At 37.5% G+C, this 25,497-nt stretch overlaps 1 protein-coding gene across 4 annotated transcripts in view; it reads right to left on the bottom strand.

Moving 5' to 3' along the window:
• DIP2C (disco interacting protein 2 homolog C) overlaps positions 1 to 25,497 on the bottom strand; it is a 534,437-nt gene that overhangs the window by 106,625 nt on the left and 402,315 nt on the right. For all 4 annotated transcript variants that reach the window (XM_004454050.4, XM_004454048.4, XM_004454049.4 and 1 more), the window contains 6 exons: positions 16,554 to 16,693; positions 12,657 to 12,793; positions 9,433 to 9,641; positions 8,163 to 8,277; positions 7,429 to 7,630; positions 1,401 to 1,510 (listed from right to left, as the gene is read on the bottom strand). In XM_004454050.4, the coding sequence (XP_004454107.1) occupies positions 1,401 to 1,510; positions 7,429 to 7,630; positions 8,163 to 8,277; positions 9,433 to 9,641; positions 12,657 to 12,793; positions 16,554 to 16,693 (913 nt within the window). The remainder of the gene's footprint in view (positions 1 to 1,400; positions 1,511 to 7,428; positions 7,631 to 8,162; positions 8,278 to 9,432; positions 9,642 to 12,656; positions 12,794 to 16,553; positions 16,694 to 25,497) is intronic.

Below are 25,497 nucleotides of genomic sequence, written 5' to 3' on the forward strand. Positions count from 1 at the left end.
AACAAAACACAGTTCTTAGGTTCAAACTATTATGATTTGGATTGGGAGTAATCTCAATATTTAAATTGATAGAGTCACCCTGATGCTTTTTTAGAGTGCCTTAAAACAGCATGCGGCTCCACTGAAATGCCACAGAGAAAGGACATTCGTTTTTGAGAACTAAAATTCTTAAATATAATACAGAATAAGCAAGCCCTTATAATTTTTTCCTGAGGTGATTTAGAATTCATTGCACCTGATTTGCAGACTCACAAATCAAAGGGCCAGTGCTGTTGCCCAGGTTAGAGTTTTCCTAGAGTCTGCCCAAGGATGGGAGAACTCCATTTCCCTTAGGATAGAGAGGAACATCTAATACAAAAACTTCTTCCTCCTGGGACTTCCAGAAGATGCGATGTTGAATTCTGTGGGCTTCAGTGGGATATTTAGATCTATAAAGTTCTAAAAAATGGGCTCTATTAAATTTTCTGTTTCCAGAATGGTAATTTCCTGATGTCCTTGAATTGCATTGCAAATTACAGAGACTACATGCATTGTATTGATTTAGTCTGTAGTAGAAAGGACAGGCCTGTTTCATGCCATCCCTGATAGAGTGCTAGTTTCAGGAAAGAGGAAATACACACCATAACATTTAATCCATTTTATTAATTAAAATATATGACATATAGGGAACATGCTAATCAAGTGTCTCAAATTAACATATTACTAAATACTACCAAAATACCAAGATTTTAAATTGCCAATTTTGTTACATTTCCCAAGAGCTCTAAATATAGAATGGGACTACTTCTTGGCTGTGGGAAAATGGGACCTCTCTTGGTTAATGTGAGAGTTCTCAAGGCAGAATGGTAATAATGGAAACTCAGTTACACACGACAAATGGTGTGGGTTTTTTGGTGGAATGGAGTTTAAGAATTTCTTCTAAAGCCCCTTTAAGGTGGTCTGATTCTCAAACCCAAGTTAACTGATGTTGTTGTACTGTCCTCCAAGGACCAATGAAGCATAAGAGAGAGGTAGTGGTGAGGCAATTTGGGTTTCAAATCAGGGCTGGTTGGGATAATTAGAAACAAGTGGCTTTGGGGCGCACTAAGAAAGAACAAGGATTCCTGAAACTTCCCCTCAGGGGCTCTCTTATTTACCCCCCCCCCTTTTTTTGCCTCTGGGAAATTTTCTAAAATATTGTAAAACCTAATAAACTTATTTACTTTATAAATCATTAGGGGTGTCACTTCCAGGACCAAGAGAACAGGTAGGTAGATAAAGTTATCAAAGTCTCAGAAAATCAACAGCATATATTGACTTGGCAGACTCAGGGAAACAAAGGAGAAGAATCCCATCTGTAATAAGCATTCTATCTTGATAGGAGTCAAGAGGAACACAATATTAAAAACTCAGCTGCTTACCTTTCGGGCCTGGTCATTGTCCTCTATCTGACCAAGATCTCTGCCACTAGCTTGGGCAATTCTTTTCCCAGAGACAAGGTTCCCCACCATCACAGAGGCAGGACCAATTTCTAAAAAAAAACAGTGGCAGGCAAGTGAGGAAGACAAAGCATTAGTTACTTAAAACATGACTTCCCACCTTGTTAAGGTTTCCTCTGGGAAAATTCTTGAATAAACCTTATTAGGATAGGGTTTCAAAAAAATCACTACAACATTAATGATGGCAAATATAAACAAGTCTCAAGGATTCTAAAGAAACAATATTTTCATCATATGCCAATTCCCCTAATATTTCTCCAGGCCCATTATTGCCTTCATTTCAGTTAGTGTGAACTCAGCAGATGCTAGCATATACTCATATTAATGATTATAAAAAATATAATACAAAAGTCAGGCAATTTTTTTAAAAAACATGATGTGTTTCACTGCTGTGTAGAGTTAGTGGATTGTGTGTTCCTGTTCCCTAGTGCTATTACACATCACAGAAAGTTGACCATAAACATAAACTAAATAGCATGCATTTTTAATGAATATCTCTTGGGGTAGATTTAGGGAGCAAAACTGTTAAAGGGATAGGATATGGAATCACTTAGTTATAAATTCTATTGATGGAAAATGTTCTCTCCCAGACCCACAGCAAAATGTGAAAGAATAAACATAATGGCTACTGTAAAATCAAAGTTCTTTTTTATTCCACTGTAATTCACTCGATTCCCAATGCTCTTTTTCCATTTAACAAAAACATTTTGAATGGGAAAGTCAGATACAATCCCTTCTGATAGCTTTCCTTTTTTTATGAAGGAAAGAAGTTTCTTAAAGAACTGCAGAAACCTTTTCACAATTTCTAACTATGAGAAAACCTACCCTCCAGATTCCTCAAAATACCATCACTGATACTTTCTTTTCATTAACACATAGATCTATAAACTGAGATAAACACACTTAATAGGAAAAGGCTATAGAAATTATACGAGAACATCCCATTGTGTGAGAGAATATCTGCAAGGCAGAGAGAAAGAAAGGAGGAGCAGAAGAGAAGAAAAAAAGAGTGGAAGAGTGTTTACCAAAAGAACTGCAATTAAAACAACAAAGATGACAGATTTGTGATTAATACTTAGTTCAATAAAACACAAGTTCAAGATATGATTAAGTCACATACTTATTAAACTTTTGATAAATGCCAAGTTTCATGTTTATAAATCTTGGTAAATTTTATACAGAAGAGCTGTGTGTCTGCAGTTAAGCAAACTGATCATATAACATAAAAAGGACAAAGATTTTAAAATACAGGTTCGTAGGTGTGGTGGTACAGAACAAGGCTTTTTTATAATGCACATTGTTAACTATGACAACTACCCTAACAAACATCTTAGCTCCCAGTATAAACTTCATGGAATGACAATGCATAGTACAAGGAACTTGAGAACCTAGCAACTTTTAGCTGACTGTTCAAGTGAAAACCAGGCCATCCACTCTATTCTAAAATATATGGAATTTGGTTTGCCATAAAATATTCAACCTCTCACAGCTTTGAGGAAGAAGGCAGGGTGCTTGGACAGGACCGAAATTGTGGGTGAGAGTAGCCAATGGCACAAATTTCTGGGCCCTGCCTTCTGGTGTCTTTGGTTTTAGAAAATTTATAGAAACCTTGATGCTGAATGTGCAAGATAAATAATTTTTTAATTTCATGTTTTGTTTTTTTGAGATCTGTGATAGCTTCAAGCACACAAAATTTCTTTTCTTAGCTCTTAATAAAATAACTACAAAAGAGGAATAGTCTTTTCATATTTAACAAAGCAGAAAAAGAAAGTTGGTAATAAAATGAATGGAGCTGCCACTGTGTCAGACCATGTATGAATTAATTGCTTTAGCATGGATAATTAAATACTCTTGTACTTTGCATCCTTGCTTATTAGTCATTAGCTTTCTATCTTTAAGATCTGTTCATAAAGTATCTTAACATTATTCTTGGTGATTTAGGGCTGGGCAAAATGATTCTTTTAAGAAGCCAACTTGGGGGAAACGGACTTTGGCCCAGTGGTTAGGGCATCCGTCTACCACATGGGAGGTCCGCGGTTCAAGCCCCGGCCTCCTTGACCCGTGTGGAGCTGGCCCATGCGCAGTGCTGATACGCGCAAGGAGTGCCCTGCTACACAGGGGTGTCCCCCGCGTAGGGGAGCCCCACGCGCAAGGAGTGTACCCATAAGGAGAGCCGCCCAGCGCGAAGGAGGGAGCAGCCTGCCCAGGAATGGCGCCGCCCACACTTCCTGTGCCGCTGACGACAACAGAAGCGGACAAAGAAACAAGACACAGCAAATAGACACCAAGAACAGACAACCAGGGGAGGGGAGGGGAATTAAATAAATAAAAATAAATCTTTAAAAAAAAAAAAAAAAAAGAAGCCAACTTGGAAGCTGGCCTAAACTAGTTTCCAGGCTTCTCCATTATTTATTTTAAGCATTCTAGGGTAAGGAAAGCAATATTTTGAGGGAAGATCAGATTTTCAAAAGTTCCTTTTTTTGTGCTTCTCTGTCACAGGGTCAAGTCATCTCTTACTGAATGTTTATTTCTGCTTGCATTATTTGAATGCAATGTTTGAGATCCTGTGAGTCTTTCCCTGTACATATGCTTATAAACTTATTTTTAGTTGTTGATAGGAGATAGGACTTTTCCTTGCTGTGCCTCATTTATAAAATCTGTCCTTACTAAGCACTGATGATTACCCTCCTTCTTTGAAGTAAGGTGGAGGAGTAGGAAACACTCCTATAGTATACTACCCCCTCCCAATTTGAAAATATATGACTAAAATGTAACCCAACACAAGTTCACATTTATTTTTTTCTTTTTACACTTCCATTTATAAATTTATAAATCTATAAATCAGCAACTTATCTCTCGTATTATTGAACTTTTACCATACAATGCTTGACAAATTCATGCAGGGGACACAGTCAGAAATTTGGAAGTTTTATCTAAAAGAGAGCAGTAAGATATATAATCCTTACTAGGGGCAATATTTCTCCTCCCTGAGGCACTGTAGTTCTCTGTGAGCTATACCTCACCCTGGCCTGGTAGGATTCTCCTCTAGCTATTCTGATAAAGCATATCCAAGAGAATTTTAAAGCTCTGGAGTTGTGACTAATTTTATAATATTTGCGATTTTGTTGCCAGCCCAACTGAGAGGTTAAAGTCTTTTAACACTTCTGTGCACAAGTAAAATGACCTCACTGTAAACACTATTGTTAACTAAATGGATACTAAGTCACACAACAAAAAAAGTAATTAAGCTGTCTAAAAATATCTAAACTTTAGGGGGTCTGTTTCAAGCATCTAACAATATCCTGAAACACAAATGGCTTCAATAAGTGTTTGCCCTGGCTGTCAACATTGGGTGTTCATTCAGTCACAAATGTTTACCTCAAAAGGGCCTCAGAAATTATCTAGTCCAGTTCCCTCATTTACATTTATGGAAACCAAGGCCTAGAGAAAAGGTGATTTGTCTAAGGTTGCTTCAGAGCAAAGCTAGTCCTCCTGCAGGGGTTCTTAACAAGAGGTCCGTAAGCTTGAATCAAAATTCAAAACAACATTATTCTTGTGGGGACGCGTTGGTGTGCATATGATGTATTTATTAAATAATACACAGTATAATGTGGACTTGGTAAGGGATCTGTGGTTTTCACCTGACTGGCAAAGGGGACCATGGAACAAAAATGGGTAAGAACCCCAGGTCTACTGGCACCCTATACAGGTCTTTTTCTAATTTACCACAGACGCCTTTTAATATTTGTTAAAAAACAGTTTTGTGAAGAGCTAGAATTACATAACCACTCAATATTTAACAAAAAACAGAAGAGACATTGGATATCTTTTCTTTGTAATTTCTTTTTTCTTTAAAGTTACCAATCACATAAAGCTTCATTTAATATGTTATAGTCAGAGTAAAAAGGTACCCCATGTCCTAGATAATCCTTTCAGCACTCTACTGAAGAAGACTGTTCTTCAGGCACCATGGCATTTGCTCTCTGTCATCTATGATTTTCAGAGCCCGGTGAATGGTATTAGCTTTTTCACTTAGCTAGGTTTTCCCTTTCATCACATTTCTTGACATTTGGCAGTTTAACTGAGCTCTCGAGCTACGGAATCATATCACATATTTGCAAATGATTCTACCTACCATAAATCTTTGTCCTGAATCCTCTCTGACAAACTGTGAACTGTCAAGAATTCACATTTATTCCTTCACACCTAGAACCACCGCTTGCCTGGGTCACTAGGTCAACAGCATGCCTGATAATGAATTGTGGAGAGGGAACTAAGCTAAATAATCCAATCGCTAAGGACACCCTGCTGAGTTGTGACACAATTATAAATTTTAACACTACAGAAACAAATATGCCTAGATAGAGCAATAGCTGTAGTATCATTCCCAATGTGATTTATGTTTTGAGATAGTATGAGACAAAAGAGGTAATTTTCATCCTTTTATTATGCTCACTAAAGTGTAATGCTGTGTTTTTTCAGTAGCCACTGTATCCATGGAATTTGAAGAAATGAATCCGTCAACCATCTGCAACTCTATGTTATACTACAGCAATCATATGAAACAGGAATTGACAGAACAAAATGAGAGATGAGAAGAAAAAAGAAATGGAGGAAGAAGATGACTTAAGGAAATCTAGAAAGAGGAAATATTTAAAATAAAAAGAAAGAGCAGTGATGAATATAAACCTAATTTACCTAAAAATAGAAAACATGACTTTCTATGTTCTCTATGAAAATTAGCTCATAATAGAAGAACAAAGTGCTCAAAGTTATAAATTACATAGGGACAACCATATTAAAAAATCTTTGCGTTTACAGAGAAAAAAAACCAAAGGATTTTTGAGTCAGAAGCTCTGAATTCCAGTTCTCTCCCTGCTATTTATTAGCTGTGAATGCTTGGGACGGTCACATTTCTCTTAGCATCAGTTTCTTCACCTCTAAAATGGGGATAATTGTGAGTACACTTAATACCACTGAAGTGTACAATTAAAAATGGTTAAAATAAGAAATCCACGCACACACAAACAAATGAGTATAACTACCCCATTTTATCTCATCTAAAAGAGATCATTTTACTGGGAATGCTGGAAACCTTAGGAGCCTGCCCCACGTGGAGAGGGGGCCCAGACTGGGATGTTGTGATCAGTTAATGGGTCTACTACAAAGTGTGCTGTTCCCATCTCTGAGCCCAGTATATGAAATGCCAGTAGGCTGACGTGGTATAAAACGCTGCCCGGTATTGCCATTCTTTATCAGATGACAGCAAACAGATCCTACTTGGGTTAAACACATGAGGGTGCAGTGGGGTGGGAACCAGGAGCACAGCGGTGGGGAAAGGCAAAGCTTCTAGAGCCCACAACCCTGGTTAGAACCCTGTCTCTACCATGTTCTAGCTGTGTAATCTTGAATACCTGACTTAACCTCTCTGTGGCTTACTTTCTTACCTGTGAAAACAGGGATAATAAGAGCTCTTACTTCAATGGGTGGTCATGAGGATTAAATAATATACAAAAAGTACTTAGAATAATAGCTATCTATAATATGCACTATGTGTTAATACCATTATCCTCTCAGACTGACCATGTGTTCTGGCTGTCGATCAAATCGCGACCATTTCTTAGCCAAGTGTTTGATATAGCTCACAAAACTGGCACCTCTTTCAGTTCTCATGTTTACTGTAGCCCTTGCTCAGAGTGGACTTTATTTTCACAGTAGAGAGGCTGCCCCTCCATTCTCACACTGGGACTGAAAAACATTTGTAATGAGTACATCTACTAAAGTGAGAGTGTGTAGCTCATGTGAAGAACATGGAGATAGAAAAAAGTCTGAGAACCCCTCATATGCAGCCTCCCCCTCCCTAAGGCCCTGTTAGCAGTATACGCATCCATTACAGTTCCAGATGGCCAACTGAAGACTGTACACAAAGCACCAGGGCACTGGAACCTACCTGGTTGCTTTTGTCTAGGTTTAGGCAAGTTTGTGACACAAGTGTGTGGGCACATCAAGACATTGCAGGGATGAAGTGAACCTTCCAGAAAAAGTTGCTTAGTTTCTGACAAATGTATTCCACCAAGAGGGGTTTTCGGAAGGGTGTTGGCTGGAACCAAAGCCAGGCAATATACTCCAACTTGATGTATACTATCAATTGCCTAGAAAATTTAAAAAATATTACCATGTTACAATCGGTATTATAAACAGAAACATTCACTCAGTGTTTATACTGTGCAGAACACTGCCTACAACAGGCAGAAATACTGGTAATATTAGCAATGTCCCCAGCATAAAAATGCCAAAATTAGAGAATGAGTTGTCTTGCTTAAGCCTCACCGAAGTTAATACTTAACATAAAACTTGTGGAATACCAAACACAATAAAAAATACAACCTATTTCCAAGATCATAACAAAAAACTTTTACTTGTGACTTCACCAACACCAGGGACAGGAACCAGTTTTGCAAACTCATGATCCTTAACCTTGATCTGTTTAGCTTAGTTCCAGGGAAACAAAACAGAAGTTTTACACTTGATATAATTTCTGATAAAATGGAGTGAAAAAATAACAATAAAAAGACTACCATATGGACAAAACCATAGTTATAAAGGTCAGCCCTTAATAGTTGACGATGAGAAGCTGAAAATAAGAAAAAGGAACAAAAGCTTGAAAGGCAAGAAAAGAATGACCTGCAGAACTCTGCTCATCCACTGAAAGCTATCTTCCTCTGTGGAGTCTGGTCTCTGTTCTGCAACAATAACTATCCTTTCATCGTGAAGGACAGTCACTGAAAACACAGCTATTCTGTAGGAGAAAGATGAGGAAAGCATCAAGTGAACATACGCTGCAGATGGCTATCATAAAGATTTATATTTTCAATGAAGAATTTTTACAACCATTATTAATTACATGGCCCTGAAGATCACAGTTCCAACTATTACTTCAAAAAGGCAAATTGTAATTTCAAACTCCCACACACTTATTAAGGTAAGAATAACTGGGGGAAGGAGGGAGAAGAGAAATCTAAGGATGTTGCAAAGGCAAAATCACCCCACATTTTACTTTCTGCCTACAGCAGCCTGAAAGTTTTGGAGACAAGTTTTAGATCTTTTGGCGCAGACAGGAGGAGTTACTGTATAATTATCAGAACTGCCAAAAGTAGCTGTGCTGAAATTTGGAAAACCATGCAATTCACATCTTGAGTCTGCACCTGTGAAGGAATACCCTCCAGATCAGCAGACCTTTTCTGTTTGGGAACTAAAGGTTTTCTGTTAAATATATCTGCCTTTTACAGTAAGCATAAGGTTGTGGCAACTCAATAACTCTGGTATGCCCCTTTTCAAAATAAGTGGTTGGTTTAAAAATGATTCAAAGGTGGCAATGTTATGCCCAAATATCCATGTTCCTCCACTCCCATCACCTTGCCAAACTGAAGATTTTAAAGCAGTTCTTGACTTCACCAAATGAGCAAAAAAACCTCAGGAGCTGTAATAATTAAATTATCTACTGAGTTTCTACTATGTACCAGGCAAAGTTGGGAAACAATCAGGAAGAAGAAAGCCATGGGAGAGTCTGGAAATAAATGAGCATCAGTGTTTCCATGCAGGCCTATGTCTGAACTCTTTGGGTTTTTCTAACCTGCAACCAAGAGGAATATTTGGCTTTTTGGGGGGTGGTAGGGGAGTTACTGATTAAAAGTAAATTTTCTAATGGATTTGTAAATTTAATTTGGAGGGGAAGCTAATGTAATATATTTATGGGACTCAGGAAATTTCTACAAAATTATGGACATCTCATACTAGAATGGAATCTCAGAGGTCATTAAGCCCAATTGTTTCATTTTACAGAAGAGGAAACGGAATCACAATAAGGAATTTATGCAAGTTTTAAATCCTTCATTATTTTACAAAAAAAGTATAATCTATCAAAAATATATACCTCAGGACACAGGCAACTAACCTTCCTCTATAGACAAATTTCATTGGTTCCACTGCTAATGCTGTTGCCACAATGTCATCTGCATTGTGTCTTCGTCCACTGACTACCATCAGACCATCCATTTTACCCACCACAAAGACAAGTCCTCCAGGACCAATGAATCCCAGCAAGCCTGTCCTTATGAAAGGGTATTCACTGATTGGAGCCCCTGAACTTGTCATAGGAAACACCTAAGGGGAAAACACACATGTTTTTAAGTTAATATAGCTTTCATTCTCATCATTACTGGTGATATACAAGAGCATCAGTAGGAAAGCACAGTATTTGACTTCTGCTAAGTAAGATTACTTGAAAAGTTAGTTCATAAGAACAAGGTATAAGAACTCTGGCAAAATGTTACTTAAGATGGATCTTTGAGAGGCTGTCTATGCTTCTGCCTCGATACAGCTGGGTGCAAAGCTTTGAACATGTTTTTTCACACTTTCCATGTCTTGGTAGTATAACACAAATCCTCCCCAATATCAGAGAATAATAGAACGGATCTTAAAATTTCTCTAATTCAGCCAATACAGTTTTTTTTTTTTAAAAAGCTCCTATACAGCAATCCCCATTATTTGTTCAGAGATAGAGTTGGTCCGGAAAAAAAAAATAAAGCTGGATAAGCAGAGATTCCTATATGTTCACAGGAGGTCCATCTCTTTTAGCTTTATGCCTGTAAAAGAATGACTTTAAGTGTTGATGATCTCAGCCTAGAGCTTATTAACTCCTCATATCATAATTAATCTGATTAAACATTTCAAAGAGAAAAAAGTTTCTGGTGCAGATTTTTTGTTTTCAGAATCTAGTATCATAATGCTCTTAACTATCAAGAATGGCTTCATTACAAACCCAAAATCATATCAAATTTTCAACAAACCAAATATTTAGACATTAGCCTAAGCAAAATGAATAAAAACAAACAAAAAATAAGCAAAAAAACAATTTTTGGTTCTGGTGAAGATCATTTACCACCACAACTATTCAATATTTGATTGTGGGTTCCATTTCTTCCTTTCTAAGAAAGATTCAAAGTATAACCCTTCCCAGTTAGGATTTGAAGGACCAGGCTTTCAAATTCATTTTTAAAAAATCAACAGATCTTTTTATGTTGGAAATTACCTTTGGATGAATGGAATGCAATGCTCTGCAATAATAAACAGTGCTGATAACATCATTCTACCATAAACCAAGTAGGAGAGGCATCAATAGATTTTAAACTATTGCAAAAATGAATGGTTCAATAATAACTACACTAACACTGAAACTTCTGGCAGACATTCCTCCAAATCAAATTCACCTATGTTTTTAAAAATTATGAAAAACATTTTAGCATTTGGCAGGTAACTTGCATTGTAAATTCATTCTGATGGGTATACTTGGAAAGCAAGTAATCTACTGAGAGCCAATAATCTACCAAGAATACTGAGGTTTTTCTACTGCCATGGCAGCAGACCTGGTGAAATGTTATTTGTCAAGTTTCATGATGTGATATCATAAAATAACCAGTTGTTCACACACTGTCATGGATCCAGAATTGAGGAAAATTCTAGTTTTTCTTAAGAACCCTCTCCTTTCAAGTACAAATAGTCTATCTTTGCTTCAGATCAAGAGCGCTAGCTTGACAACTCCATTTTAATGTCAGAATGGCCACCATTCACCATTCTATTCTACCCCTTTATTAAGCTGACCCAGCACAAGCCTACATATTAGAACCGAACTCATTTGGTCTCTCACAGAAACATGTTCCTTGAACTGCACTTTTGTGGAATTCTTTTCTTGAAGATAACATAAGAATAGCCACATGTTATTTCCCTTGCCATCCTCTATATAAAGAACCACTTAATATATTATCTTTTAGAATTCAATGCTAAGAAAATTTTGGAGGCACTGATGACTAGATATGCTGCCCATTTCTCTTGATAATGAGAGCTATACCACTCTGTGCTTTCCTTTTATTTGGCTGCCAAGAAGCTTAGTATAAAAAGATTAATATATTTTTATTCTTTTTTTCCTTCATCCTAATATTCCACTGCTTTTAGTATTTTTTTTTTTACTTCATTATATGTGTCTTCAGTTATAAGCTACATTTGTATAGAGAAATGGGGTAAACATAAACTTAAGGACACAGAATCATTTAAAGATCACTTGCCATCTTTAACAATCATTTAATTCATTGAATTAGGAAGTAGAGCCTCTGATTAGGTAATCCACCTGAAAACATATGGATAATTAAAGGGGGAAACAGCACAAGACTTGGCCTCTTGATTCCAAGTCCTTTTCCTTTTCGGGTTTGTTAATAAGGCTCTTATTTGAAAGCCTTTAGCCAGAATGTAAGGAAAGTTATGCAATAAGGCAATTTAGTGAAAAGATTTCCTAGATTTCTGAAAAAGGGGAATAAAGCCCAATCCTTCATGTCATAGGCAATTCTGACATAAAGATACATATACACCAAATGCAAAATTTGTAAATTAAAGATAGAAAACTTAAGGTACTGAATTACTGACACCAGAAACTTTTCTTCCTATTTTCTCTGTATTGTGATTCTGTTCATTATGAATTTGATGATCCTACAAAAAAATAGGTGGAGTCCATCCAAAGGGCAGTTCACTTTTATCTTATATCACTCCTCCTCATAGTGAACTGACATCTACTTTTCTTAAACTTTAATTATTGCCAATAACCGTTCTAGAGAAATAGAGGCCAAAGTAACTTCTATTAGCAGAAGGTTTCAAATATTGAAAAAGAAATTCTATCAGCAAGGCACCTAGGATCTAGGATCAAGTATCCATCCTTGGAACTCTGAGTATACACAAGGTTTAATGATTTCAAGCCTAACAAATGACTTTCCTCAGCACAGTACTTAACAGAATCGTTGATAAAAAGGGTACTTTTACTGAATACATGCACACGAGAACAATAGTAAGAAATAAGGAAGCCCCATTTTTAAGAAACTGCACTTATGCTTTTCTTGACACTGGTTACAAGGTCAGAGCAATTCTGATAAAACAAAGTTATTGAAAACTATAAGAAATGGAAGGAGAAAGTGTAAATAGTAGGAGAAAGTGCAATTCATTTATAGGAATGATTTATTTTAAAAATTATAATCTTATAATGCATGACTATTACTATACAACAACCAGAAATGGCTGCCTGAAGATGAAACCATGATTAGAACTCAAATTGGAGGATTCTTTCCATGAACCTACCTCAAACGTGTTCTTGGTCATGCCTGAGAGGCCATAATATGATGTACCCGTAGCAATTGCACACACACAGAGCTCCCCGATTTCATCTGTTCTACACAGCTGAGGAATTCCATCTGGCTTCACTGAACACATGATGGCTAAAACAAGAAAGCACAAATAGTATTAGATGAATGGATGGATCAGTAGACAAAGACAAAGAATATATGAATATGAGCAAGAATACAAATGAATAGAAAAAGTATTTAGAACAAATCTAAAAGTATAATAGTGACCTAGGCACTCATTTTCCCTAAGAGGAATCATGATTTTTCCTGTTGAAACAAAATTAAAAATTTCAGAGTTGTGTGACACTAATAAATAATTTCAATTGCATTAATTGCAATGTATAAATTGTATCTTAGGATAATATTTTCTTTGGTTTAGAAATGAGGATGATATTTAGAATAAACGGTAGTGTCATTTGCCACTCATGCCATAACATATCATCAGCAAAAAACCTGCAACTTCCAGGAAGCAATTTGAACTCAGCAAATGAAGGAGCACAAAGTGCTTGCTTTAAAGTCTTTCAAAGCCTTTCTAAATTAAAACCAGTATTCAAGTCTCAAATATTCTATGAAAAACATATCTTTGATCTTAAATTCCCTGTTGAGTGCTTCGGAAAATATCAGTTGAGTGCTTCAGCAACTGAATATTTTCAGCACAGAATTGAATGATGTGAAGTTCTTATTAGTCTGCAGCACAAATATTTCAGTGCTTTTCACAACATAAGCATTCTACTTCCCACCACACAAAGAACATTTATGATCAGGGAACCAAGAGCCTGGCTTTTTTTTTTTTAAAGACTTAGTTTTTATTTATTTTTCTCCCCTCCCCCCCACACCCCCCAGTTGTCTGCTCTCTGTCCATTTGCTGTGTGTTCTTCTGTGACAGCTTCTATCCTTATCAGCGGCACTGGGAATCTGTGTTTCTTTTTGTTGCATCATCTTGCTGTGTTAACTCTCCATGTCTGTGGCACCATTCTTGGGCAGGCTGCACTTTCTTATGTGCTGGGCAGCTCTCCTTGTGGGGCGCACTCCTTGCGCATGGGGCTCCCCACGTGGAAGGGCACTCCTTGAGCACATCAGCACTACGCATAGGCCAGCTCCACATGTGTCAAGGAGGCCCGGGCTTTGAACCGCATACTGCCCATGTGGTAGGCGGATGCCCTATCCATTGGGCCAAGTCCGCTTCCCAAGAGCCTGGCACTTTAAAAGAGGTGGTGATATCAGCCCAGTGTACTCTATGATAGTTGGACTGTTTGGAAAAGAAAGCCTAAAATGTCTAGACACCCTTTGGGTTGAAGTTAGACAAAAAGCACCATGTTTAAGAAAAATTCAAATTAAAATTACACCGAAATATTCTCCACTTACCAAATGGCTACAAACCAAAATATCTGCTAATAGCTGGGTGTAAGAGAATAAAGTACTCATCTAGTTCTGGGAATGAATAAATCCCCTTAGAACCTCTTTGAAAGAAAATTTAGTATCAAAATTACATGGGGGGAAGTGACTGTGGCTTGACTGATAGAGCGTCCGCCTACCATATGGAAGGTCCAGGGTTCCATACCCAGGGCCTCCTAGCCTGTGTGGTGAGCTGGCCCAAGCAGTGCTGCTGTGTGCAAGGAGTGCTGTGCCACGCAGGGCCTGTGTAGGGAGCCCCATGCACAAGGAGTGCGCCCCATAAGGAGAGTTGCCCTGCATGAAAAAAGCGCGGTCTGCCCAGGAGTGGCGCCACAGACACGGAGAGCTGATTTAGCAATATGCAGCAACAAAAAGAGAGACAGATTCCCCGTGCCGCTGACAAGAATACAAGCGGACACAGAAGAACACATAGCGAGCAGACAATGGGGAGGGGGGGAGAAATAAATAAATTAAATCTTCAAAAAAAAAAAAAATTACATGGGCATCTTCTTTTTGAAACAAATCCTATTTCTAGGACTTTTCCTGTTAGATAGTCCTCACAGATATGCAAAAGAGAAATACAGACAAGTTTATTCACCAGAGCCACATTTAGTAGTAAAAGGGTAGAATAAACCACAATAGGGACTCTGTAAATAAACCAATACATATTGAAACAATGTAACACCATGCCAACTTAAAAAAAAAATGAGTAAACTCTTGATGTACTCCTAACAAATGAGCTTCAAGATGGAAGGCATGAAGATTTATTTTGTACTCTATCATTACGTCAAAAAAAAGAAAGTAAAAAGAAACACATATACACATACATGCATGGGTGAATTTATATAACCCCAAAGTGTTTCTGAAAGGAATCATGGGACACTTTTGGTTGCTTCTTTGGATTGAAAAGGAGTTTTCTCACTATAAAGCCTTTTGATTTTGAAACATGTTATTCTATTATTTGTTTGAAAAATAATTTTTTTTTTAAAGAAAGAAACCAGGAAGCTTGGATAAGACTGGGAAACACAGAATGGGTTTAGGACATTCAAAATTTGGAGGAATTAAAATGTATAAGCAAAGTCGTAACAGTTAACAGAGGGTTGAAATATTCTAATAACTTTAGAATTCAGGGGCTAATATTGAGGATTAGGAATGCCAAGTTCTGACATTGTTGTATTTTATACCCCAAATGAGGTAAGCAGAAAGGCATGAAAACTTCAGGGGAAAGCGTATAGCCTCACCACAGCACCAACATGGAGAGGGAGAGTAAGGAATCCACTGCACGAGATTCCCTAGCAGGTACAGCAGTTATGACTAAACACGGTCAAACACGGCCTCACACCTATCACATGCCTCAATTCTTGGATCCTTACTAAGGATCTTCCTTTACCAAGAAGCCACATGCATGTGCTGATTGTAAGGAAATCGTCCTGTTACGTGTGCTTCACTGGCATGATTTCTAGATTTGTGCTCTGTGTTGCTGTGATTGTCCTGATTCTTGGGTGAGGCCACACCCCTGGGGGTAGAGGTGATCATCAGGAGATCATTTGGGGGCGGGGACCTGAACTGGGAAAGGGATGCTTGGCTCCTTTTGGCATGACATTTAGCAGTCTAAATGTTGAAACCTTACGTGGCTACTATGTGGAGAGAGGGAGCCATATAAGGTAGTTTTGCAAATAAGAAGGTAGGCTAGATCTCTTAAACTTGCCCAGTTGTTTTTTAAACTGTGCTTCGTGAAGTCCTATAATTCCACTGAGGTGCTCCAAGTGCATGGTACGGGGCTTGGAGGGTCAGGCAGGAGGTGGCAAGGCACAGGGCCCTTCAACCAGGGCAGCTCTCATCACGTATTCTGTAAAAGCGGGTTTCTCTGATGTTTTATAAAAGGGTTCTACTGCTAAAAAACAAATGAACTATTATCTAGATACATATTATACATATTACTCAGTTTCCATACACCTTTGTTAAAACTTTAGTAAAGTCTTGCTTGAGAGCTCCAGCTTTGGTTCGATATGGCGAAGCCCACTGCATTCCTGCTCAAGGAGAAGCTGCCCAGGCTGACAGCACGGGGATGGCAGAGCTGGTCAACGATGCTTTCCCCAGGGAAGAGAGACCCCAGGGTCAGGGTGCTGCCAAAACGGCAGAGATGCCCTTCCCCATCAGGAAGTTCTTGAATATTCTCGGTTTTACTTTTACCGAAGATATCACTACCTCAAACTACTGATGCTTAAAGAGCACTTTAGAAGACTGGAAAGACCTAACTAAATGAAAATTGAGCATGCAAATTGAGAATGCCTTAGAAGATAGAGAAACCGGTTGACATATTTTAAGAAAGTATTTAATAATGGATTAATTAATCCCCAGAGCCAAAGGATGGGGATTTCTGACTTTAAACTGTATTAGAGTTTTTAAAAATCCCATATTTTCTTCCTCCCAAGTACTTCCTGGGGCCATTACTCACCACCAGGCATCACCAGGCCAACATCCTGCACAGTGAGGACAGAGAGCTTTTCTTCTGAGTCGACTCGGATGACACCATAGGTCAGCCCATGCATGGAGAGAACTCCTCGGCCAGGAGGCTGGTTGCTGTCATCTGTTGGCCTGTAACAGCAATTTTATCTGAATATATATAATTATATATAGCCAAAAGAACAGTATGTGAGAGAAAGAGGGAGAGAGTCTGTGAGCATAAGTACCTTTAAGGGTCCTGAATCATCTCCTGAAAACAAATTGTAGCCACACATTTGGGTGCTGTTCTTAGCAAATGAGACACTTAGCACTTTAAGGAATACTTGTTGTCTCTATTTATGAAATGTTAGTGCCAAGTCTACTGATTCTATTTCTGAGTTCCCCAAGCAGGAAATTTTTTAAAGCCCCTTACAGACACTAGATATTCCTCTAACATCCTACCCTTCTCTCTTATGTACATCCACCACAATTTGATTGATTGATTCATTAATTCATTGTCTCTCCCCCTACTTCTCTCTGCGAGATCTGATTTTCCCAGATTGCAAATGACTAAAAAGGGAGAGTAACATCTCCAAGAGTATAGGTGATACCAACGAACAAAAACGACAGAAATTGTGACTGTCTAGCCTCAAGCTCAGATGCACACTGTCTAGGCTAGGCTCATGCTCAGTTTTTTACTATGAATCTAAAATAAGATTTATGCTATGTCATTCTGGCTGCCAAGTTTTAAGAAAATTTATTTGGACGATAGACATGCTGTAAAATCCTTCATGGGTCCAGAAATATGGGGGTTTAGATGAAGTACAGCTTTGAAAATATGGTCTGTTAACAATCTGTCTTCTCTGCTGCCCATGCAGTTTGGCCCTTTTTGACCTTACCGCCTTTCTCTGTCCCTTTTGTTCTTATTCCACACGTCAGTAGTCTGGTCTATGCTCTTTCTTGAATAACCCAGCTCACCCTACTCAGCTCTCACTTGGGCTTTGACACTTGTCCTTGCCTCTACCTGGAAACTTCTTCCTGCAAACCCCCACATGGTTCACTCTCTCGCTGCCTCCAGGGTCAGCCCAAATATGCAACTTTTCACATCACCCCACAGAAAGACGGCAACCCCTCCCAGTGCTGGTTTTTCTAATTTTTCTTCAAAGCTGGAATCATCCAACATACTGTACATGTGATGCCCCTCCATCAGAAGCTAGGTTTCCTAAGGGCAGGTGGTTTTTCTATTGTTGACTGCTGCATACTCAGCCCCTGGAAGAGTGTCTAACAATAAATATCTGCCAACTGAACTAGAATGAAGGCAAAAATCTGCCATCAGTAAACAAAAACAAAATAAAAAACCAAAATACCAAAATGTATACTATCTTTCTGGCTTTTTCCTTTTCAAAAGACTCCAACAATCAAAACTTTGAAATGAAAACTACAGTGGTCCTGCAATAGTCTTCTCCCTGCTGCCATCACATTCTCCCTTGTGATCCTCTGCAAAGATGCAAAAATTAGAAGTTATATAAACATTCCTATCTTTGTAATAGAAACTAAAGGTACGCCTTAATTTTACTGTCAATAGTCACATGAAATATAAAGTGCTGAACTAGCCATGACACTTCTTGACAAAATACAGGACGATTTAAGAACACAGAGTGGGTGACCCAATATACTGGAGGAGAAGCTGGGGGGCAACATTCTTTAAGATACAGCAATGCGTAGTTTGTTGTTCTCTAGCCCACAGAGCTCTGAGTATTTCCTGGCTCTTTTGTGAGTTTCTAAAACAAATAGTGTGAGTAACATATGAGTGTATTCTTTGTATGAACCATTCAAACACTGCTTAAAAATAAACTACCCGCAACCCAGAGGTAACCACCACTAGCACTTCTATAAGTTTACTAGGATTTACATGCAAAAGGATGTACATACACACAAATTTATTTTCAAAGAAAAGTAGAATCAATGTTATTTAAGTTGTGTTTTCATTTAGATGAGATTATCATCTGCAATTAAAGACATTCTAAAATGTTATCTAAATTTTTAGATAAAAATTACAAACAGTATGTCCTGATTTAATCTTATATTTTAAAAAGTAGATTATGGATTTCCAATTCTGACTTTTTTTGGGGCAGTCAAAAATATTCTTGAAACTCTCACTTCAATTCATAGGCTTGTATTAACTTTTCTACTCTGGATCCTTGGTGTTATGGCCCTGATTGAAACCATTTAATTGCAATTATCGGAAGAGTATTCTATAGTTTATTTTCCTCCTTTGAGTTATTTTTTCATTTTCTCCCAGCATTCCAATTTCTAGGTTAGATACTTTCAAAGTGGAAAATGAGAATGGTGGCAAGTGGGTATCTTTATCTTTTCCAGAATTGCTGTTTAAATTACTTTTTTGTTTATATTATTCATTTGTTGCTTAAGAAGGTATTTAAATAGTACCTTGTAGTTAAAGCCAAAAAAGATCTTTAAAATTAACCTACTTTAGAACAATGAGAGCTTTTAAAAAAACTTCTATAATCTATATTCTAGAGATGGAAACATCATCAGAGAAGAGTCAAATACAGACTTGAAAATATATTTTAATTTTTTAATCTGCCCCACTGTCCTATTTTTCCCACAGTTCTACTGACATGAATATATATTTCTCCAAGATTTTTCTATTCTTTAACTAGTCTTGAGAGAAAAAGGAAACACAAAAAATACAACAGGAGGGAGCAGATGTGGTTCAAGAGGCTGAGTTCCTGCCTCCCACATGGGAGGTCCAGTGTTCAGTTCCCAGTGCATGCCTCCTAAAAAAACAAAAACATACAACAAGCAAAACAAATGAAAAAGTCCACTCGGGGAGCCAATGTGGCTTAGGGGTTGATTGCCGGCTTCCAACATAAAGAGGTCCCCGGTTCAATTCCCGGAGCCTGGTACACCTCAGAAAAAAAAAAAAATTTTTTTTTTTAAATAAAATTTTTTAAAAAAGTGAAGTTCATGTGACTTGTCTGCATTGTCATTATAAAAAATAAATACAATGGAATTGTAGCAGTTTTTAAATGACAAAGCAGAGTTTTTTCTCACCACCTGATTTACTTGTATGAAGACAAGTAAGCTTCAAGTGCTCCTAATTTAAGTGCCTGGCACAGGACAGGGAGGAAGCAGGCACGGCCTTGGCAGTGGAAGCCTGGGCAGATCATTGCCTGGGCAACCCTAGCCCCCCTGCAGATCATTGCCACGACGCCACCTGCTGGGCTCTCAAAGCATCTTTGGCCCTGTCCACTTTTCAAGCAGAATATATTTTCTTCTTTGTAAACTGAGGCATTTTATGTTTCTTAGAAGAGGAGTGATGTTACGTTCCTGGGCACCAGTCAATCAGGCATGGGTATCAATTCAATCTGGAACGATGCTGGCTTCAAACAACCTGGTAGCTATTACTGCATTCTACTGTACCTGGCCCAGCCCGGCTGCCATCCACAGAACCCAAACTGATAAGCTGCCTAAGCAGCTTTTCTGAAACCAATTTGGCCTACTGATTTACATACCCTTATTATTATTACTATTATTTTTACAGAGAAGGACCCCAAAGTAACATGTTCTAGAAAGCCAAAAGTCTTAAAAATAGTAACAGAAATATAGAAGATAAAATGTTATCTTTAGTAATTGCCATAGATAATAATTGAGTGTCATTTTCAATTAAGTGGACCCAAAAGCCAAGCAGCAATCATCTGCACTGAGCTATTTCCTGAAAGTTCAATCTCTACTTCATTACCAAGAAAGAACAAGCTGTCCCTAGAAGATTATTGAAACACTGGACACAAAAGCTTAGCTAATAATGTAAAGGAAAATATCAATCCTCAAAACCCTTCAAACGAGGAGTAATTACTCTTCTACAGGCCTTTCTTTGCAATGAAATATGACAACACAGCAACCAAACCCTTGGGGTTTTTTTCTTTAAAAAATCTATAATAAATAGAACACTGGGAATTGTACTGTCTTCCATGGTAGATTTTATAATGAAAAGTAAGTATCCATTTTGTCCTCGTACCAAAATCCATAAACAAGCAATGATTAGCCTTTCTAGACCCCCATGTAAAATGGCTTTAGTAGACTATATCAAAGCTATTTTTACTGAACCTACCCTCTGATCTCTTACACTTGAAAATTCACTTCAAGCCTTTAGTATATTTCAGGGAATAAAATAAGCTCTTAAGTCAAAAAGCACATAAGAGTTTAAAAGCACTAGCTTGTTTTTCAAAACACATTTCAAAATGAATAAATTAAGAATTTGTCCCAACCTTTATGGAACACAATAACTCATGTGGAACACCAGTAACAAACAGCATACTTCTTTGTATTCATATGCTACAGGAAAACCACCCAGAGAAGTGGTATATTGATAAAAACGCAACTGAGTGCTGTCTTCATTAAATTTGTTTGAAAATGACTTAAATATAAATATATATGATACAAGGACAATGAAAGAAGACTCTAAATCAAAGAGTAGCATTCCTTTCCCTCCTTAAGATATTCATCGCTGAAATGAGTCGTGTCTCTTGTCACCTAAATTTACCTGCATGCAATTAGCATCTAAGTGCAATAGCTAATTACAAAAATTATTCTTTCATATAATCACCAAAATTAAGTACTTTAAGTATGTGTCATATGCATAATAATTATCTAAAAAGATAACTGTTGATAAGACTGAGGAATATGATGAAGGCACAGGGAATGCAACTCAAAATACCAAAGACGCGACAAGTGCTATTTTAAATCTGATTAAGCCATTAGACTCAATTCTATTTAGAATACTAAAACTGTATTTTTTTAATCCTTTAAAACTGTTTTTCTCCATTCCTGTGCTTTATTAATTCATTCATTATTAATGAATCTGAGTGGCTATACTTATCAAAACTGGCACTATCTGAGAAGACACTGATAGCTAACACAGCAAAACAGCACCGGAGGGAGAATGTTGGTGTGTACTGCTCCCAGTTAACACCTCATCTTCCTTCGTGTTATTTACATGGACAGATGGGCTATAATTTTAATGTAAATACCCCATCTGCGTAAAGTGAGGTGAGAACATGGAAAACATGGGCCTACTATATTCATGTTCTAGTCAAATTCTCATCCATCCGAAGCTTTAAACGTAACAATTTAAAAACCATCCACTGCTCTTGGGAAGCCCAAAGGAAGCACAATTCTTTTACATACACGGCAGTGCAGAATTTGTTCCTACAGGAATGGAATTAGCTTTTTCTAGAGTCCCTGACCTCCTTCCTTTGCCATAAAGAGCATAGCTGTGCACGCTACCTTCTAACCACGCTTCAACTGCTTGGCTTTGCTCTTGAGACTTATGGTCTTTTTCTGGCTCAACTTTCACATGAGTCATCAACATGGTGACAACAATGGCACAGTCTTTCTGCTGGTGCTTCTTTTCTCGGTAGACCAGATTATGATATCATACTTTAGGCTATAAGCAGTACCTAAATTTTCAAGTGAAATTCAAACAAACAGAGCACACATGACTGTACTTGCATAAAATACTGTGTATTAGCCTATACATGTACATGTATAGATCATGTACACAAAAGCAGAAGAAAAGGTCTATTAACATTTACTTCTGACAATTGTGCAGGAGTATCCAAGTTAAGTGTATGGGAAAAGACTTTTACTATTTATATACTTCTGATTTTCCCCCCATTCATTTATTTAAATAATATTTATTAGACACCAACTATTTATTAGGCAATATTCTGGCCAGGTGACAGGCAAAGATGCCTATCCAGGAAATTTAAATTCTAGTTGAGGAGACATAAAATAAATAATAAATATAATAAACCAGTAAATCTCATGGCACTCAAAGAAGCTGGTAAATGCTATGTATAAAAAGAAAACTTGAGAGAGGTAATGAGTTATGCAAGTACAGGGAGGAGCACATTGCAGTTTTAAATGAAGCAGGTAGGGTAGGCAATCCTGCAAGGTGCCATTTGAGCAAAGCCCAAGCGGGGAGGTGAGAGTTAGACATGATGCTGGGTGGACGAAGAGGCTTCCAGACGGAGGGAGGAGCAAATGAAATCTTTAAGGTGAGCAGTGCAGGGCATGTGGAGGAAGGAAGAGGGTAAGTGTGGCTGGATCTGCGTTAGCAAGGAAGAAGGGAGTAGGAGAGAGGCAAGGGGTGAAAGGGCCGCCCATGCAGGGTCTTGGAAGCTACTGCACATATGCTAGCCTTTATCCTAAGAGAAAGGGGCCAAAGGGCTGTGGCCAGATCAGTGCCTTGATCTGATCTGCATCAACTATGTCAACTAAGGCTGATAACCTGCCCTCCCATTGGACATGGTGGTTATGAAAATCAAAATGAGATTTAAAAGCACTCTTTTGAAGTACTGGAGAAACTCAGGGTAATTTAATACCATAGCAAACATTTAGGAAAATATTTGCTGACTAACTAGTCTTGCAATGCAGCCTGAATTATATCTGTAAGGTCCACAAACTCTTTTCTGATAGAAAACTGGTGGGATGAAGGTTGTGATTTCAAGTCATATATATTATATATATAAATGAGCTCTAAAATAGCATACTGAAGTATTAATTTCACTCTGTAAAATTTTCTGCTCTGTGGAAATTCACTGGATGTTTTAGAGCCAGTCATCAAGTGATTCTTTTTTCATTTTTCATTCCGAATAAACCAAAGTACTTTCTCACCAAAACCACTCTAAGCAGAAGGACACTATTAGAAGGTACTGGGTTTCCAGAGAACCGCAAGACCTCTGAATATAAAACTGTTTAGTCCACAATCACTTGAGGTGTTGTCAAGAATAACCTGTCAGTTTTTAAAACCATAATACAATTTCTAACAATACCTAGAACCTGCTTCTTCATTTTAGCTGTCTCTGAGGACATTATAGTACACATTTCAAAAGTAAATTCCTGTTTCAATTTTAGTTACAAGTATTTATTGATTTTGAAATCCAAAAAGGTAGGTAAAAAAAGTGTCATTTATGCTTATGAGTGTTTAAGGGGATAAAACAATGGAAATTTAAAAACTCACCTGTGCTTTCAAGTATATTACAAGGATATTTCCCAAAAGTTATCATTATTTGGCTAACACCATGAAGTCTAAAAGGAATAAACAAATGCAGCTTACAATTATAATTAGTATTTTTCCCCTTGAATATATTTATGGCCCCTTATTTAATCAGGAAGCAAATGGAAAGGGTTGCACAATCACTAAGTGTGTCCTTGAGATGCAAAGGGCAAAAGACAGTCACCAGAAGTCCTTAAAACATACTAGTCCATACTGTCTCTTTTAAAACATAACAAATATTGCAAGCTGTCCACCAGAACTTGCGGGCAGTTTCTCTATTCTTCATTCTACAGTAGGCAACTTGGGAGCTTTAAGGCAAAATAAGCTGAAACATTTTAAACCTTCAGCGTTTCTGCAAGAACAGGGCACGCTACAAAAGGATAAGTAAAACGTATCCGCAGCCTCGGGACACTGAGGAGGCTTCCTATTCTTTCTCTCAGTAGGCAGGTCATACTTGAATGTTTTCACTCTGTTATCAGAGGCAAATCAAATTAATTGAGTCTGTGACACTTGGCTTCAGACATAAGCTTACAACCACGGACTACATGAGATGGGAATGTAATGGTTCCTGTGGTGAAATAGATTAAAATAATCTTAGCTATTTGTGTACCCCATTTATATATTCTAGAACTGTATAAATGGTAAACATGCATTCCTTTTGATTTTTAAGATTTTTAAAAAGTCATGGGGCTAGACTATTGAGGAGAAAGACTCAAATAGATTATGATAGACCAAGCTTTAGATTTCTCTGTGAGAAAAGGAGTGACTTTATTTAAAAAAATAATAATAAAAAAGCTCAAATGGGTCACCAAAGCCCAGGCTATTTTATCAAAGACTGAAGATAAGAATATAGAGCAAAGATTAAAGACCGCATGTTTGAAAAATTGAAAGAGAAGAATTTCTTCAAATTACTAAAATACCTTTTGATTGTATATTATTTTCTCACCTAAGGAACTACCTACCAAAAAATCATTTGCCTATCAGTCAACAGTAAATAAGAAGAAAAGTATTTTTCCACTATATTCAGAACCTCAAACCAAAATTACACAGTTGGGAGTTTAAAATTAAAATAGTTTATTTAGGGCTTATGACAGGCAAATATAAAGGGCCACATAGTAAATATTGTTAGGCCTTACAGGCGCATCAGCTTCTGCGGCAACTACTCAACTCAGCTATTGGAGTGCAGAAACAGAAAATATGTAAACAATGGATTTGGCTGTGCACCAATGAAACTTTATTTACAAAACACATAGGAAATAATTTGCCCACCCCTGACTGAAGGACATACACTCTTTATTTTGCCAAGTAAAAGCAATAGGGAAAATATATTATTGCTATCTAAAATTACTGTCTCATTGATCTAATAGATTGTTTATATAGTCTTCCCTCATGTCTGATGAGCTATGCCTGGCAACAACAGGCATTTGATAAACATCTGCTGATGAATGGACCAATAACTTGGAATCAGAGACAGGTAAGAAAATAGAGGATGAAGTGGAAAACAAAAGAACAAGAGAGTTTATAGCACATTCTTCAACGGCAAACCCACAGCAAAGGACATAGTATATTTGTAGTTCCAATATCGAGGTAAAAGAGGAATTAATGCATGTTTATAGTGAAGGATGTTAAACAGGAATGAAAAAAGAGCACTGGAAGAAAAGGACAGAAATTTCTTTAATATTATATTGTTTCCTACCAGTTTCCAGCCATAATGTTTTGGTTAAGTATTCCTAAAGACAGGATGAACCCTATGAGATGTGCCCTCCTTTGTTTTTCCATTTTGAGGATGGTTCTGGAAATAATGTAAAGGTCACAGGGTTTAGGGAGTTTGTTTGGAATAGCAGGGCCAGCCACTGACACCCTATTCAACTAAAGC

The sequence above is a fragment of the Dasypus novemcinctus genome, chromosome 5 (genome assembly GCF_030445035.2).
Source record: "Dasypus novemcinctus isolate mDasNov1 chromosome 5, mDasNov1.1.hap2, whole genome shotgun sequence".
Lineage (NCBI taxonomy): Eukaryota > Metazoa > Chordata > Mammalia > Cingulata > Dasypodidae > Dasypus > Dasypus novemcinctus.